Here is a 15627-nt window from a genome sequence, read left to right as displayed (position 1 = left end):
ATGGAGAGGGGCAAAAAAGAGATAATGAAGCATAGATTCCTCACCTGTGAAGCCGAGGGGGCAGTTGCAGGTGAATTGCGGGGGAGAGGATGGCTGACTCATTGTAATGCATGTGGCTCCATTCAAGCAGCTGTTTGGTTTTATCAGGCAGGCATCACCTACATACTGACAAAACTCTCCAATCCATCCAGAGGCACAAACACACTGCAGGCAGGAAAACAGAACAGGATGTGTGTGATGAAGGTACAGTACAAGACTTTATCAGAATGTGTTGGAGCAGCAATACATTTTAGATTCTGATTCTCAGCCTCAATCTATGTTAAGTGTAGGAGTCACAATCCTTGCTAAGCTTGAGAGCACAGAGAAATACCAATTTATGAGATTTGACTTCAAAAAAATAAAAAAGTCAGTTCATCCAAATTACAAAGACCCTACCTGCTCACCTACATAAACTGATCTCTGCGCATAATGAGGGTTTGGGAAATGTCCCTATGTTTTTATATGTTCCGTCTTGACACTGCTTTAATTACCTCAAAATGATGAGGGTTAAAAATGTTGTAGTACTCAAAGTACTGAAGAAGTATGAACCCAAGCTGCGTCTCTGAATTCCAAATCAGCACATCAGTTTAGCACATTTATCAATTATAAAAATAAAAGCTGCCCCACGATCATTTCTAAATTCAGAGATCCTTGAAATTGAATTAAGATAAACAATTATACTAATGTGAATATAACAGTTTAGAAAAAGGTGCCCCCATAAAAGTGAGTGGGGAATTCACTAAGAATGAAATGTGGCTGCTAACGGCACCAAGAACTGCATCGATTGCAACTTAATTTTCCCTAACTATCTGCTTCGTCTCAAGGAGGATTTACAAAACATATAGCGCCAATGATATTCAAGCACAAAATCACCCACAGTTTCCAGCAGCTCTGTGCAGTTTGCTTCTGATTCTGAAATTGGCATAGTACACTGGCATATGTCGCATAAGTTATAGGTAAGTTTTGTATAAGTTAAGAGCACGCTGAAGCACGCTGGTATACGTTGTAGTATGGCGAGTAAGTCCAAATAGCAGTGTCAAATAGCAGAGCCTCTGAAACAGAAGCTGAAGCCCGCATGTCAGAGTCTGGTGGTGTTCAATGATAGAGCTGCTGTTGTTGAATTAAAGGTGACATATTCTGCTCTTTTTCATCAATATATATTGGTCTAAGAGGTCCCCAAAACATGTCTTTAAAGTTTATTGCTCAAAAAAACGCTTTGAAATCAGATTTTGGTCTGCCTGTAAACCCCTCTTTTTCAGCCCTGCTCAGAACAGGCTGTTTTCTGTGTCTGTGCCTTTAAATGAGAATGAGCTCTCTGACCACGCCCCATCAGGAAGTGGATGTGCCCTCGGCTCTCCAGCACGTTGATCTAATGTTTACATGTTGGCTGAATTTACACAGCTGCTCACAGACCCGCGTTACTTCAACCCTCTGAATCTGATCCAGAATCTGATCCTGACAGAGAGGCGCCTGCAGCAGGACCTTTCTGAACCATTGGTCACAGATTCTGTGTTTCTTGTTGTTTTATTTGTCAGTATGTCGACGTGTGTCTTGGTACACAGCTACGAACATGTAGCTATGTGGCTATGCTAACTAGCGCTGGCACTTTTCCATGAAACTTAAAAAATTATCCACTAGATCTTCAAATCTGCAGACGTGGGGAGTAAAACCGACCTTTGTGTTTATTAAGACAGCCTACAACTAGCATGCCTCCCTCCTAAGCTCCTTGTTAGCATACATGTGTGCAGGTAATGAAAAATGGAGGAGTTGAGTTGTATTTTATACAGTCTATGGGCTGAACAAGCTCCGAGCTCTGACTTCAGTTGCAGACCGGATGTTGTTGTGACGCTTGAAAAACACTGAAAACTGAAACGGCTGGTTTCAGCACACATTTACAGAAAGGTGGAGAAATCAGAACAGGGGCAGAATGGATTTTTTTCATTTTCGGGGGGGTTTGTAGACATGCCAGGCACACATATTTAAGGTAGAGAACCATTAACAAGTCGATTTTGCATGATATGTCACCTTTAAATGAAGTTCAAAATGTTACGTTTTTGAAAGCGCAGTCAATAAGTGTAACTTCTTGTAAAGACCAGAGGCTGTGTTCCTGCTGGTTTCACTCCTCTGACACTCTCCATGGCTCACCATGTTCTTACAAAGAGAGACTGCAGAGTTTTTAATAACACACAAGTTTTTTAATCACCAATGCAAGTGCATCTAATTTCAAAACGTATACATTATCATTAACGAGCCGCGGCCTTTTTATACACTTCATCAGCGTAATTATGCTGCTGTGCGCTTTGCACTAGTGGACTATAGTTGGGCATAAGTTATGAATATGCCATGTATACGCCCAAAATTGACAGGGCCATAACTACTGTGACACAATTACCAACAATTATCAGTAAACAGTTAGAATTTCACTCTAACTGTGCAGGACTGTCTGCGCTGGTGTTTGTGAATTAGTTTGTTTTTGCAGTGAGGTAGTTTTGCATAGAAAGAGGTTAATTCAGTCAAAATGAACGCATAAAGATTCATTTAAATGTATGCAAACAACAACAGTGTACAGTGACACTATTTGCTCTGCAGCGCAGTTTGTGGTGCACTTAACCCCATGCATGTTCTGTGAAGCATCAATTTACTCTTAAGCTTGGATGAAAAGAATGGGTGCAAAATAAAAATTCAGCCCTTGATTTTTTCTTTCCTGTTAGGTATATCCACTGAAATATCTCCTGCTTTTATTTCGCCTGTTAATGACAGAGGGAATTCAATGAGCAGGATACCTTTAATGAACTACCCAATGTTTTTTAGACTCAAAGGAAAACCACATTAACAATATAAATAAGAATAATAACATTTTAACAAAACAAGACACCGATTTGCAGTGAGTAAAAATGTAAGACTCTGCCAGCTTGAAGCTTCTAAAAAGAGGATAATAGATTAAGAGCACTCTCTGTGGTCTAATGGTACAAGACTGATGGAGAATAATTAGGAGCTATGGGGCATTACAGAGCAGTCTCAGGTGTTGTAAAAAATACAGACGTTTGAGGAGACCGAGCTGTAGAGAGGCAAATTAGACCAGAACCTGTCTGTCTGAGGAGTGTGTCCACACACTCGTCATGATTAATGAGTTAGATTTAGATTACTGCTGTCTGTAGACGTCTTCTACCACAGACTTCTCTCTCATTCTCCTTCTTTTTTATTCAATTAATGACACATTTCTTTTTTAAAAAGTACAGAACAAAGATGAGGAGACTTTTATGCTGTTGCCTTTATTCTGTTAAAAATGTGAAGGCGTCAGTGGACAGCGTCTTCACATTTACACTCTTTTGTTTTATTCTTTATAACTCAACGTATCATTAAAGGAAATCAATCTCATTTAGTGTTTCAAAAGTACCCCAAGAGAAATGAAAATTGAATACCAGCATACATTATGCAACCGACAGATTTCTTCCATAACAGTTGGATGCAGTATAGATTTAACCAGCTGAGCTAATATTTAAAGAGTCTGCGAGTTAATGCATTTTTAAATAAACGAATCACTCTGATGTTTTTTTTGTTCTCAAACTTAGCACATAAAAAGTTAAGTGACTGCAAAAATGGGATCAATACAACTACATACTTTTTTCAGGTATGACAGCTCGGGCTGCAGCAACTATATAATAGATTACTGTTATGATTAATTCTTTTTTAGTGTGATGATGTACTTTTTTAATCTGGCTTTTAATTTAAAGAAATTCATTTTCAGCCCTGGACTGCATTATTCTGGACTGTTTTCATTATTTAAACAACATCTATTTATCTTATTTATTTATTGTATTTATCTGATCCTTTTAATTCTAAATTATTTTTAAGTTTGCTTTCTACCTAACATACTGTATTAATTTAACTGTATGGATTTCATTATATTTTCATGTTTTTTTATCATTATTATTATCATGTCTTTTGTTATTTTACCCATTTATGTTGTTTTCCATCTCTCTGTTCCTTTGTGAGGGACTTTGAGCTTTTGGGGTATGAAAGGTGCTGTATAAATAAAGTTGAGTTGCCTCTTTAAATTGTTGTTCTGGAAAAATTATAATAACAGTTTCAAAGCCCCCAAAATATGTATGAAAGTGTCTTCTTTGTCAAGCCAACAAATCAAAACCTTTTCATGTGTGAAAAAAAAATGAAAAGCTTAAAATCTTAAGACTGAGGAAGCACCACTTTGATATTTTTGCTTACAAAATAACCAGCATAATTTATCAAGAAGCAAAGTATTTGGTAATTTCTTGTCTTTCAATTCACAGCTCTGCCTGTGCTTGAGCCCTGTCTGTTCTTTCTCTAATAAAGGTGCAACATGAGTCATATTTTGCGAACCCAGCAGTATTATATTGAGACTGAAACACTGAATTACTTACCTGATATCCGCCAATTACCCTCAAGCACAATCCCTCATTCAGGCAGTTGATATTGAGCAGCCTGCAGTAGTCAATTATTTCTTCACAATTCTTCCCGGAAAAGCCTCTTAGACATCTGTTAAGAGGAGGACAGTGTCATGAAAATCAATTCACCTTCAGCCTTGAGTGCTAAAAAGGCATATATTTTTTTTTTTTATAAGACACATGGGGCGAGGATTTTGTTTTCTACATGACCGCTTTGTGATACATGTGTGGGCGAGGTAGCATGTGCAAATTAGTCTCCCAGTTAGTACGACCTGGAGTGCATAACGAGTTATTTCACTCATGCTTTCTTTAACATAGAAAACACATCCTCCACTTTATCATTTCAACTTATGATTTTCACATACTGTGTTTTGACTGTAATTCAAAAAGAAACACATTTCATCCCAAGCAATCATTACTATATTTAAATAATAGACATATTATTTACCATTATTTAATAATCCTCATATAATAATCCTCACTTTGACCCTATTTAAAGTTATGACTCTTAAGGAGACTTCAGATGTAGCACAGAGAGGAGACCTGAAGAGTCTTATAAACAGGAATTCCTCTCCCATCAATGAAGTAGATATAAAACAGAAGTGGTTTCATATGCTTGTTTTTTAAGTGTTTAAATACTTCACAGCTTTAGTTGTGAAAAATATTATGGACCAATAATAACAGTAAATATGAGCAGGACTTAAGAGTCTCGGGTCAAAACAGGTACCCATGTGATGACAAGTATACAGAGAGCATTAGAAGCAAATGAATTCAGTTGAGTTCTGTACTTTTTGAGAGCCTTGTGAGCAGGCGTCAACTTCAAATGTTTAAAATGAAGCCGATGAGAACGAGACACATTCAGTTCATTGAGTTCCACTTGAAGCTGGCTCCAAAAGCCCCAAAGATCCCTTTTAGAGCATATTTTAATAAGCCAATTTCTACAGCAGAAAGAAACACATACACGTTCGTCTCTATAGCTCTATTCCTCACTACTGTATGAAGGATTATTTGTCTCTTCTATAACTCTAATAATAATAATAATAATAATAATAATAATGATAACTGATATTTATATAGCACCTTTCAAGAAACCCAAGGTTGCTTCACAGGGTCAGGTAGGGGGTCTAGGGGGTAGGTGTGGATATCTAATGGGGAAAGGCCTTGAGGAAAAGGTGCGTTTTCATTGCTTTCTTAAAACTGTCCAGGGTTGGGGCGCTGCGGGTGTCGGGAGGGAGAGAGTTCCACAGAGTGTGGGCCGGCCCCCTTAATGCTCTGTCCCCGAAGGTACACAGCTTAGTTCTGGGAATGGAGATGGAGAGGAGACCCAGGTCCGAAAACCTTAGGTTCAGGGATGGAGTGTGTTGGTGGAGGAGGTCAGCCAGGTATTGGGGGGGCGAGGGCATGCAGGGATTTGTAGGTGAGGAGGAGGAGCTTATAGGTGATGCGGTAGTTTACAGGGAGCCATTGGAGGTGAATGAGAGTGGGGGTGATGTCTACAGTCAAATAATGTCCAAATAAATGTCTGAATAACGTACAGTAAATATGCACACTGTCAAACTCCTTAGATCATAAAGTGAAGTGAAGCATCCACACACTGACATGAAGTTCAATTCTGTTCATAGCCATTCAGCAAAGCCCTGGTTGAAGAGTTTCTCTGTCTCTGTTCTTTTTTGCTAATCCTGCTCCAAAACATTATATGGCAAGAAAATTATCTGAAGAAAAAAACCTTCTCCTCCTTGCTAGCTGACTTCTCACTGCCAAACTTTATCAACAGAGCTCTCAACAGAGACACTTCAGGGTAAGAGCTGAACATCGACTCAGCTTTTTTTGCAGAAAATCTGACCTGAACACAAGCACCAAAATTCAGTATAAAGAAGAAGAAAAAAATCTTGTTGCTGATAATCTCTTTTTACTATGTAGGTCATGAAAAGGCATTAGTGTAAGAGTGAGGATATTTCATTCCTAAAAGAACACTGTAGTTTTCAGCAAACTTCAACTGGAGTAAACACTGCTTTTTTGGAACTATTTTCTGCGATGGATTATCACACATTTGATGTGCAAGCTGGTATTTACAGCTCCAGGGCATTTTATTAAAGGAATAACTTGTGAAACAAAGTTCTAGTGTTTATGGTTCATGTTCATCCAGAGTAACATTTGGCTCATTGATGTATTTTAATGTTCCTTCTGTGTTTGAGTGTTTTGAAAAATCAATTCAATAAATGTCACAGCCAAATAACTACACCGGGTGTTGAATTCACAGACCATACCTCTATGTAGGAAGAGCACATTGTTGATTTTAGTCTCTACATGGGATTTATCGGCTATTTCAAGAAAAAAAAAATAGGAATATAAGCAGACAAAAATGAGTCTGTAATCCTGTTGGACAGGTATGCATTAGCCCTGGAGCTTTAAAGGAAAATGTAAATCCTAATCACATTAAATGGATGGAAAAAAAAAATAAAAGACCCATTCCCATCCGCTCTCTGTGGAAGACGAATTCACAAGACATTCCAATCATCTATAAAGGTGCCCATCACAGTGGCCTCTATTACTGTACATCCCTATATGTGCTTCACCTGCATGCATAATCATCTCCCCTGGACACACAGGTGGCATTGTTGAGACACGGAGATGGGCTGCACAGGTTCAGCTGCCTCCTGCAAGCCGGGGCCCCGGTCCCATCTGCACAGACACACTCGGAGTCCTGCACACAGAGGCACAATAAACCAGGTCAGCTGTCAGCCTGGAGGAATAGGGTTAGACTGCACATAGGGTCATTTACTGTAGGGACATATCAATAAAAGAGCAGTTCACTGAAGGGATGGTAGTGTGCGTCTCATCGGCATCGCCTAAAAAACAATTATTCATTACTAATTACTATAATTAAGTAAGATCCAATCTCAGAGGTAGTTGTTTTTTATCTGTCTTGTTTCAGTATTAGAGAGAAAAAAACTGAATTAAATCTAATGAACTGTTGAAGTCTGACTGCCTTTGTATTGTCTTATAAATATCACCATTGTGATTGGTGGAAAAATGTCCTACTTTAGATTCAGCCAATAATTTAACTAATCTCTAATGTGCATTTTTATATTACCATTACAGCTATTGATAGCAAGGTTGTTAATTTAGTAACTCTGTGTCAGTTTTGGCGCCCCCTGTGGACAAAGAGTTACCTCTCATATCTTTGCTGACTATGGTCTGTATATCTTTTAACCCTCCTGTTATGTTGCGGGTCAAATTGACCCATTTTAAAGATAAAAAAATAATAAAAATGTTAGAAGTATTTATTTGCTATGAAACTTCTTCCGCTTGGCTTAATTAGCATGAACAACATATACAATGAAAATGGTTAATTTCACACATTTGCCACCCCCCCTGCATGTTTATATTACATATATACTGTTTGCGGGTCAATTTGACCCGGCAGTCAAAGTGGAGGCTAAAAGGGGTCAGAAGTGTGAAATACTAAATGTTTCTTTGCCACTGTGTGACATATTTCACCCAAATCACTTTCCAATGTACATAAAAAAAGTTTTAACATGAATATTCATTAAAAAAAAAGTGAATTATCCTCATTGAACTTTGATCTGTGAGAATTAAAGAACACCAATGCACTAAATATTGATTTAAATGGTTAGTAATGGAGTTAATAATGAGATTTTAAAAATGTAAATTGGGATTTTTTTTGGGGTTCTGACCCTTTTGAATCATTAAATATGCCCCGGGTCAAGTTGACCCAGGAAGATTATTGCTGTTCCTAAGAACTGAACATAACAGGAGGGTTAACAGAACATCTCATCATGCTGTCTTTCATCAATCAAAACTATCACTGCCATTCTTTGCCATGGAAAACATAAACAAAGGCTGCTTCTTCGGTGTGCTGTAAATCATCTTATCAGACACCTACCAGGCCGCAGCAGTAACAGACATTAATAATAATAACTCATCTTGTTGCTGATGGTCTGGCGTCAGAATTCATTTCAGTTGTATAACCTTTTAAAAACTCCCAATAGGAGCTTTAGAGAAGATATACCTATGTCAGGATGTTTCATGTAATTAAAGTAAAAAGACATGCCATAGGATATTCTATAGCAAAGGTAGCTAAAGTTAAATTAGAATGATCTAATGTCAGCTCTGAAATAACTGCTACGTGTTATATTGTGGCTCCCTCACTTAGGTCCAATAGGTAGAGATGGAACAGCAAATATTGGACAATGAGTAATCACTTTAAATTAGATACAACAGGCTATTCTGACTGTGCTAATTTGGAGTTTGAATACAAAGTCGCAGATCAATCTTATGAAATTTTAACCAGGCAAACCTCAGAGCTTGTGTGTTTTGAGTTCTGTGAGCTCTTTTTTCTGTACCAGTGTCCTCTTATTATAAGCAACTTTGGGCTTGTTTTTCTGTATAGTCATTTGCCAGTTTAGTTTTTTTGGACTTGTTTCTTCAGTGTCGTTGCATATTTGGGCTTGCCTTGCATCCTGTATGAACCCCTGCTGTTTCCCCAAACACAATAGTTTGTCTGTTGAAGGATCAGGACACAATGCGGTTCCCCTGGTTAGGAAATTCACACCCTTTAAATTGACTCTGCAGTGGTGTAAAGACATTAAACACAAACTGTTTAAACCACTACACGTCAATGAAAGATAGAGCAAAGGAATTTGACTAACTCCTCTGGGTGATTTCATGGGAATTCAGATCCTAGGATCGGTTTCATGACTTTGGTTTGCATGACCCACATTTCTTTATAAGTGCGTCATGCTGTGTGGGACTCGTACTGATCTGGTCGTGGTCATGACCTGCTTTCATCTTGGTCTGGAGTTGGCCTCAGTTTCTCAAATTCTAGGTCTTGCCCTGGTCTTGATACATTCTGGCCTTGTTTATGTCTTGGTATTGCTCTGGGTGGTTTTAACTACAACACTAATGAGTATTTAATCTGTCTATGTATTTGTACTGCATGTTTATACATGTCTATAATGAGAGCATTGACTATTTAGAGCTAATACTCTTGTAATCCAAAGTTAAAGAGCTATACATTTCACATTAGGCCTCTAGAAATAGATCTGTGTCAAGCTGCAATAACAGGGAATATTTTGATAAATGTCCCTTTTAGTCTGCTTTACTCCGTTATTCTTCTGTGGGCTGTGAAAGTGTGCAGTGCACTCAGCACACTGTAATGAACAAAACAAAGGTAAGAGAAAGACAATTAGAGCATTACTGTATTTTCTCTGGTGTATCCTCAGGAACATTAGAAACACTACAGCCTTTGCAAAATGTATGACCACCATTTCCAGTGAAAGGTGAAAATTACAGCAGGCATCCAATTACAAAAAGCTTTTGATGAGAGCTGTTTCAAACTGGTACTTAAGTATGCACTGGGTCATTCAATCAAAATGCTAGAGGAAGCAAACACTCGCTTTCCCTTGGCTCATCTGCACGAGGAAATATTAATTGCAATTGCAGCCTTCAGAATGAAGCTATTTGATCTTGTTTCAAAACACTAAATTAATTTTTATGTGCTGTTTCTTGTTTACCACCTACTCTACCAACAAATAAGGGGAATTAAATCCTCACATGCTCCCCTGCGGTGCAGATTTGTTCCTCTTGACATGCATATAACATGCAATCTAAGTCAACTCGAGAGTCGCAGTGAAGCCCTCCAAATCCCTCTGGACAAAGGCAGACAAATCCTTCAGGGTTATCCGCGCATGTGCCTCCATTTCTGCACGGATTTGGATCACAGGGGGCTTTCCTCCTCTCACAAGGTGGGCCTGCAAAATAGAGACAAAATAGAGACAAAATTCTCAACTCAACTTTCTTTATATAGCACCTTAAATAAATATAAACATGCAGCCCAAAGTGCTTCATAAAATAACGGAGAGACTGATAACAGCAGCAACTGTAAAATTATAAAAGGCAGGATTATAAATAAAATACTTGAAAATAAAGTCAATACAGTGAAATTAATAAAACAAGTTAGAGTGGAAAGAAAAGTTAACAAATAAGGTAGATTTATAAAGATCAGATGAATACAAGAAATAAATAGATAAATGCATAATCAAATAAGATAAATAAATGTTAAAGCAATGATTATAATAATGCAGTCCAGGGCTAAAGATAAATTACTCCAAATTAAAAGCTAGATTAAAAAAGTAAGTCTGAAGTTTACTTTTAAAAACACCCAGAGAGCTCCCTGTTCTGATTTCCAGAGGCAGAGAGTTCCATAGCTTAGGGGCATAAAAACAGAAAGCTCTCTGGCCCAGCTTGTGACAGACACACAAGGAAGGACCTCAGTGATGGAGCTGGAGCATAAAATGACAGGATATCTGTGATGTATGGAGGAGCAAGGATGTTAAGAGCTTTAAAAAAAAAAGTAAAAGTACTTAAAAATCGATTCTAAAAAGAAACAGGGAGCCAGTGCAGAGTTTTTAAAAGAGGAGTTATGTGATCTGATTTCTTTTTCCTTGTTAAAACTCCTTAGTAAAATGATTGTTTGTTAAGTATTCTTATCATAGGCCCAAATCCCTCACTTCCACCTGCCCAGACTTCTCACTCACTATTGATAATTCCACTGTTTCAGCATCCACCCACATCCGTAACCTTGGTATCATTTTTGATCAGTCACTCAACTTTCAAAAACACATTAACAATATTTCAAAAAACGCTTTCTTCCACCTCAAAAACATCGCCCGTCTCCGCCCCTCCCTTTCCTTCACTGCAGCTGAAACTCTCATCCACGCCTTCATCACCTCAAGACTCGATTATTGCAATAGCATCCTCTACGGTACACCCAACACCCTCCTCAACAAATTACAATACATACAAAACTCAGCTGCACGCCTCCTCACTCACTCCCGCTCCAGAGGCCACATCACCCCAGTCCTCCAGAACCTCCATTGGCTTCCCATCACCTCAAGAATACAGTACAAGATCCTACTCATCACCTACAAAGCCCTCCACAATCTAGCTCCCTCTACCTCACCGACCTTCTGCAGCCATATAATCCCTCCCGCAACCTCCGCTCCACCAAAGCCAACCTCCTCACCCCTCTCACCAAACCCAAGCACTGAACCTGGGGGGACAGGGCCTTCTCTGTCGCTGCCCCCACCCTCTGGAACTCTCTCCCCCAACACCTCAGATTCTCTCCCTCACTCACCAAATTCAAATCCGGACTCAAAACACACCTTTTTACAAAGGCTTTTAAACTATAATTGATTGATTTTTTTCTTGTTTTGTTTTATTTTGCTGCCTTGCTCTTCTTTGCTTTTTTTTTTGCACTGTTTTTTTTGCGCTTTTGTAAATAAAATGTATTATTATTATTATTATTAAGTATAAGAGTGTATCATCTGCAAACTACAGAATAATCTCTAAAAGCCTGTACCTCGTAAAAGAGGTCAACATGGAGAGTAATATGAATCAGAGTTGATATTTGCTTCACAGTAATGCGTCCACTTTAAAGCCTGAGAAAAAATGGGTGACTCATTCTATATTCCGTAAAGGAAATTGTGATTGACATCTTTTTAATCAATTATTTCACAGTATGGACCACTGCATGATTGCTTTAAATCACTCTGCATGTCCATAATTTAAGCAAATAGTCTCATAATTACTTTAAGCTAAAGGAAAGACTAACGTTAGAGCTGTCAGACTTTCATATTGTCCTTTGATTAATGTCATTCTAGCACAGGAATTAAACAGCCATATCTCAAATGACAGCATTCAAGCCAACACAACTCATCAACTGGAACATCAACACTGCAGCACAGGGAAATGTTGTTGAAAAAACAGGTAGCTATGATAGCCTCTGAATTCTTTAGTTCTTTGGTACTGTAGACTTTTTAGTGCCTTCATTCATTTTAGTCGACTCACTTCAGGGAAATCAATCCAGCAGTGAAGAACTTTGTACATTTTGACTAACAACAAAAAATGCCAGATTTTCTCTGAAATCTAACATCAGGGATTTGAGTGTGTGCTCTTGTGCTCCCATTTCTAGAAATTACTGTAGCTACTGTAGGATCTGTATAAATAAGCATTTGGGGATTTGTTAACACAGCTAACAAATTGGTTGGGTACTGTGTGCTGTCAACCTGAGTCTGTTAACATTATTATGGTTTTGAGGGACAAAAGTTAGTGTGGATGTGGTTATACATATTAGCCGTAACAAAAGGACCACCTGCCTAATATTGTGCAGGCCCCCCGCCTGCACAATATTAGGCCTTAACAGGCCCCCCGCCTGCACAATATTAGGCAGGTGGTCGTTTTGTTACGGCTAATCTCATCAGGTCAGGTCAAAGCAGCAGCCCCGACCTGATGAGACATGAACTCCAGCAGACCTAGCCACTGTAGCAATATAATTAATCCCCTTCACCTTTCAGTGGTCATGATGAAATGGCTGATCTGTGTATACTCAATGTTTCCTTTATGATAGGCTTCCTTTTCTTTTAAGCATAAACCCTGATATTGGTAGTTGAATTGATGTTTTGCTCAGTAATGGTAAGAAACAGAGTAGGGGGGTTAGGGTATGCGTGAATACCTTTGTAGTATACCTAATCACACAAACATAGAGACATACACACAGAGAGATGACCTCTTCATGGAAAACAAACATCAAGTGTCTTCCTTACATATCATGCCACTACATGTGAACAGCTTCAGAGCACCATGGCACTGACACTACAAGCCTCTGAACTCAGTGAGAGGGATGAAACACCATTCTTTCCAAAGGTGTTCCCTCATTTGAAGTTTGGATGATAGAAGTGTGGAGCGCTGTCCTGTTGATTTGTATCTGGGTTGAGATCTGTTGACTGTTGAAGCCATGGGTTACAGTTCACTTGATTTTCAGACTTATCAAACCATTTGGTGGCCTCTAATGGTCCATGGATGGGTGCATTGTTTGTCTGAAAGACTTAAGACCACTTTCATCAGGATGAAATGTATCCTCATAGAGTAAAGGTGATCCCTCAGGACAACTGACTGCTCCCCCTATAGAGACTATGAAGCCAAACTACATCAGCATTATTCACCCCACAGCACAATGTTTTTTTTAAATAATAATAAATTACACATGTTCCTCTCACCGTGAGGGTCAATTATTCAGACTTGTGCTGTTCTCTAGTTGTACACTCCACATGCTCTAGCATGGCTCTTGAATATATTCAAGGAAATGTATGCCACACACACACACACACATTTTTTGCACATCTTTCTGTGGCTTTTGTTTTTTGCACCACTGAACTCTTGATTGTGGATTTGTCTTTGTAATTAATTCTGCACTCTTATTGTGTTGCTACATAAGTTTTTATATGCAGTACATGGCACAGACTGTTCATTGAGCTTATTTGAATAAGTTAAAGTGAAAATGGAAAAAATTGTTTCTACTTCAACCAAAGAACAAACATCTTAACAATAATACTATTAATAATACTACTAATAATGATGTATTATTATTATTATTATTATTATTATTATTATTATTATTATTATTATTATTATTATTATTATCTTTAGTAGCACACTATTAAACTATGCTTTGAGGTCTACAGGACAGCAGCTTCTTGTGGTCCTTAAGACCAGGCTGAAAACCAGGGGTGGCCATGCTTTCTCAGCAGTGGCCCTCAAACTGTGGAACGAGCTGCCCCCCCCCATGTTAGATTGTCCCCAACATTACTGACTTCTAAATCCCGTCTTAAAACATATTTTTACTCCTTGGCTTTTAACCCAGCGTGAGAGTTGTGTGGTCTCTGTCTCTGTCTGTTCTTCTATTGGATTTTTATTTGGTCTTACAGTGTTTTTTTCTTTTTAAGTGTTTTATTTGTTTTATCATGATTCTTTTACTTTATTCTATTTTATTCTCTGACCGTGTTTTATGTTCTGTGTGTTTTAACTTATTTTACCTTACTGTGCAGCACTTTGCTAAACTTGATTGTTTTTTTAAATGTGCTATATAAAGTGGATTTGATTGGATATGCAACAGTTTAGTAAATATTCAACATATTAATTATAGGTTGAAATAAAAAGTTCCAAAAAAATAGAAACAATGTTCTAAAGTTGGAAAGTCAATCCTTAGTGTGAACTAAATTTTTTGAATTAGGTCAATACCCCCTTTCCAAATATAGTAACAAAAGAAAAGTCATCTAAAAAGATGTATAAATGATTTTCATGGAGGATTTTCACTTAACTGTAAACTGAGCAGGCAGTACAGCAGTCTGGTTCATAAGCATATTCTGAGATAAAGTCTTCTTAAATAAGCTTTAGTCAGTAGTTTTTCTTAATACCGAAGTACCACAACACTTTCCCCACCGGCAGCTTAAGCAGAGACAGGCCAATGCCATCGTGACATTGTATGCAAAGGATAAAATTAGACTGAATTCACTCGAGGTTCAAGGTGAATAAAACTTGATGTTATTCCCCGGTGAGGGTTTTCATTTTTGTGTTCTTCTCAAGGTGCCTACACATTTATCTTTGCAGTGACTCTTTCTTTGCATATTTTCCTTAATCCCCCTGCTGATACAAGTGCTCATGTCCCAGAGGCTCCTCACGGCCTCCTCTGTGGGCATCAATCTTACTGTGTACAACTTCAGGGCTGGCTTTTTCCTCAACTCATTTTACACCACAAATTGAGTTTTCAGAACTGGTCCAGTGAAAGTTGCTCCAATGAAAACTACTATATATTTACAGACCATTTAATCTTTCGCATATATTTATGACATAGATAATGACTGTGGCTCTCACTTTACTTTAGGTCATGCATGATGTATTATAACTCTGCCTTTCTTTTTTATGATCATTTGTATCTGAGCTGGCTTTATGTGTGCCACGGATCTGTTTATCACAAACACCCTTATCATCGCTGTGATTATTAACTGCAGCAATCTAATATGCATAAAGCCACAACATTGTGTCAGTGTCTAATTAAATGGATTAACAAGGGTAATGAATGTAAATATAGTCCAAATTAAACTTAAAAAATTCATATTACTACCAACAGCACCACGAAAACAATTAACACCTTACACCAAATGGAAACGGCAGTATAAAGACGGTAATACCTTACAACAAATACCCAAGAGGTAGTGCAGAGGAGAGTCAAATCAAAAGAAAATCTCATTTGAAATGTCCCATGAGTTTGGCTCATTATTCTGTGCGCATAGACTTTGGCCTA

At 38.1% G+C, this 15627-nt stretch overlaps 1 protein-coding gene across 1 annotated transcript in view; it reads right to left on the bottom strand.

The window, feature by feature from the left end:
• The window catches only part of eys (eyes shut homolog), a 286827-nt gene that overhangs the window by 237745 nt on the left and 33455 nt on the right, over positions 1 to 15627 (bottom strand). The window contains exons 5-8 of the mRNA XM_034681752.1: positions 10041 to 10237; positions 7040 to 7167; positions 4440 to 4554; positions 45 to 204 (exon numbers count right to left, since the gene is read on the bottom strand). Coding sequence (XP_034537643.1) covers positions 45 to 204; positions 4440 to 4554; positions 7040 to 7167; positions 10041 to 10237 — 600 coding nt within the window. The remainder of the gene's footprint in view (positions 1 to 44; positions 205 to 4439; positions 4555 to 7039; positions 7168 to 10040; positions 10238 to 15627) is intronic.

The sequence above is a fragment of the Notolabrus celidotus genome, chromosome 4 (assembly GCF_009762535.1).
Source record: "Notolabrus celidotus isolate fNotCel1 chromosome 4, fNotCel1.pri, whole genome shotgun sequence".
Lineage (NCBI taxonomy): Eukaryota > Metazoa > Chordata > Actinopteri > Labriformes > Labridae > Notolabrus > Notolabrus celidotus.
Note: the sequence above shows the minus strand (reverse complement) of the source record. Positions and strands in the feature narration are given on the sequence as shown.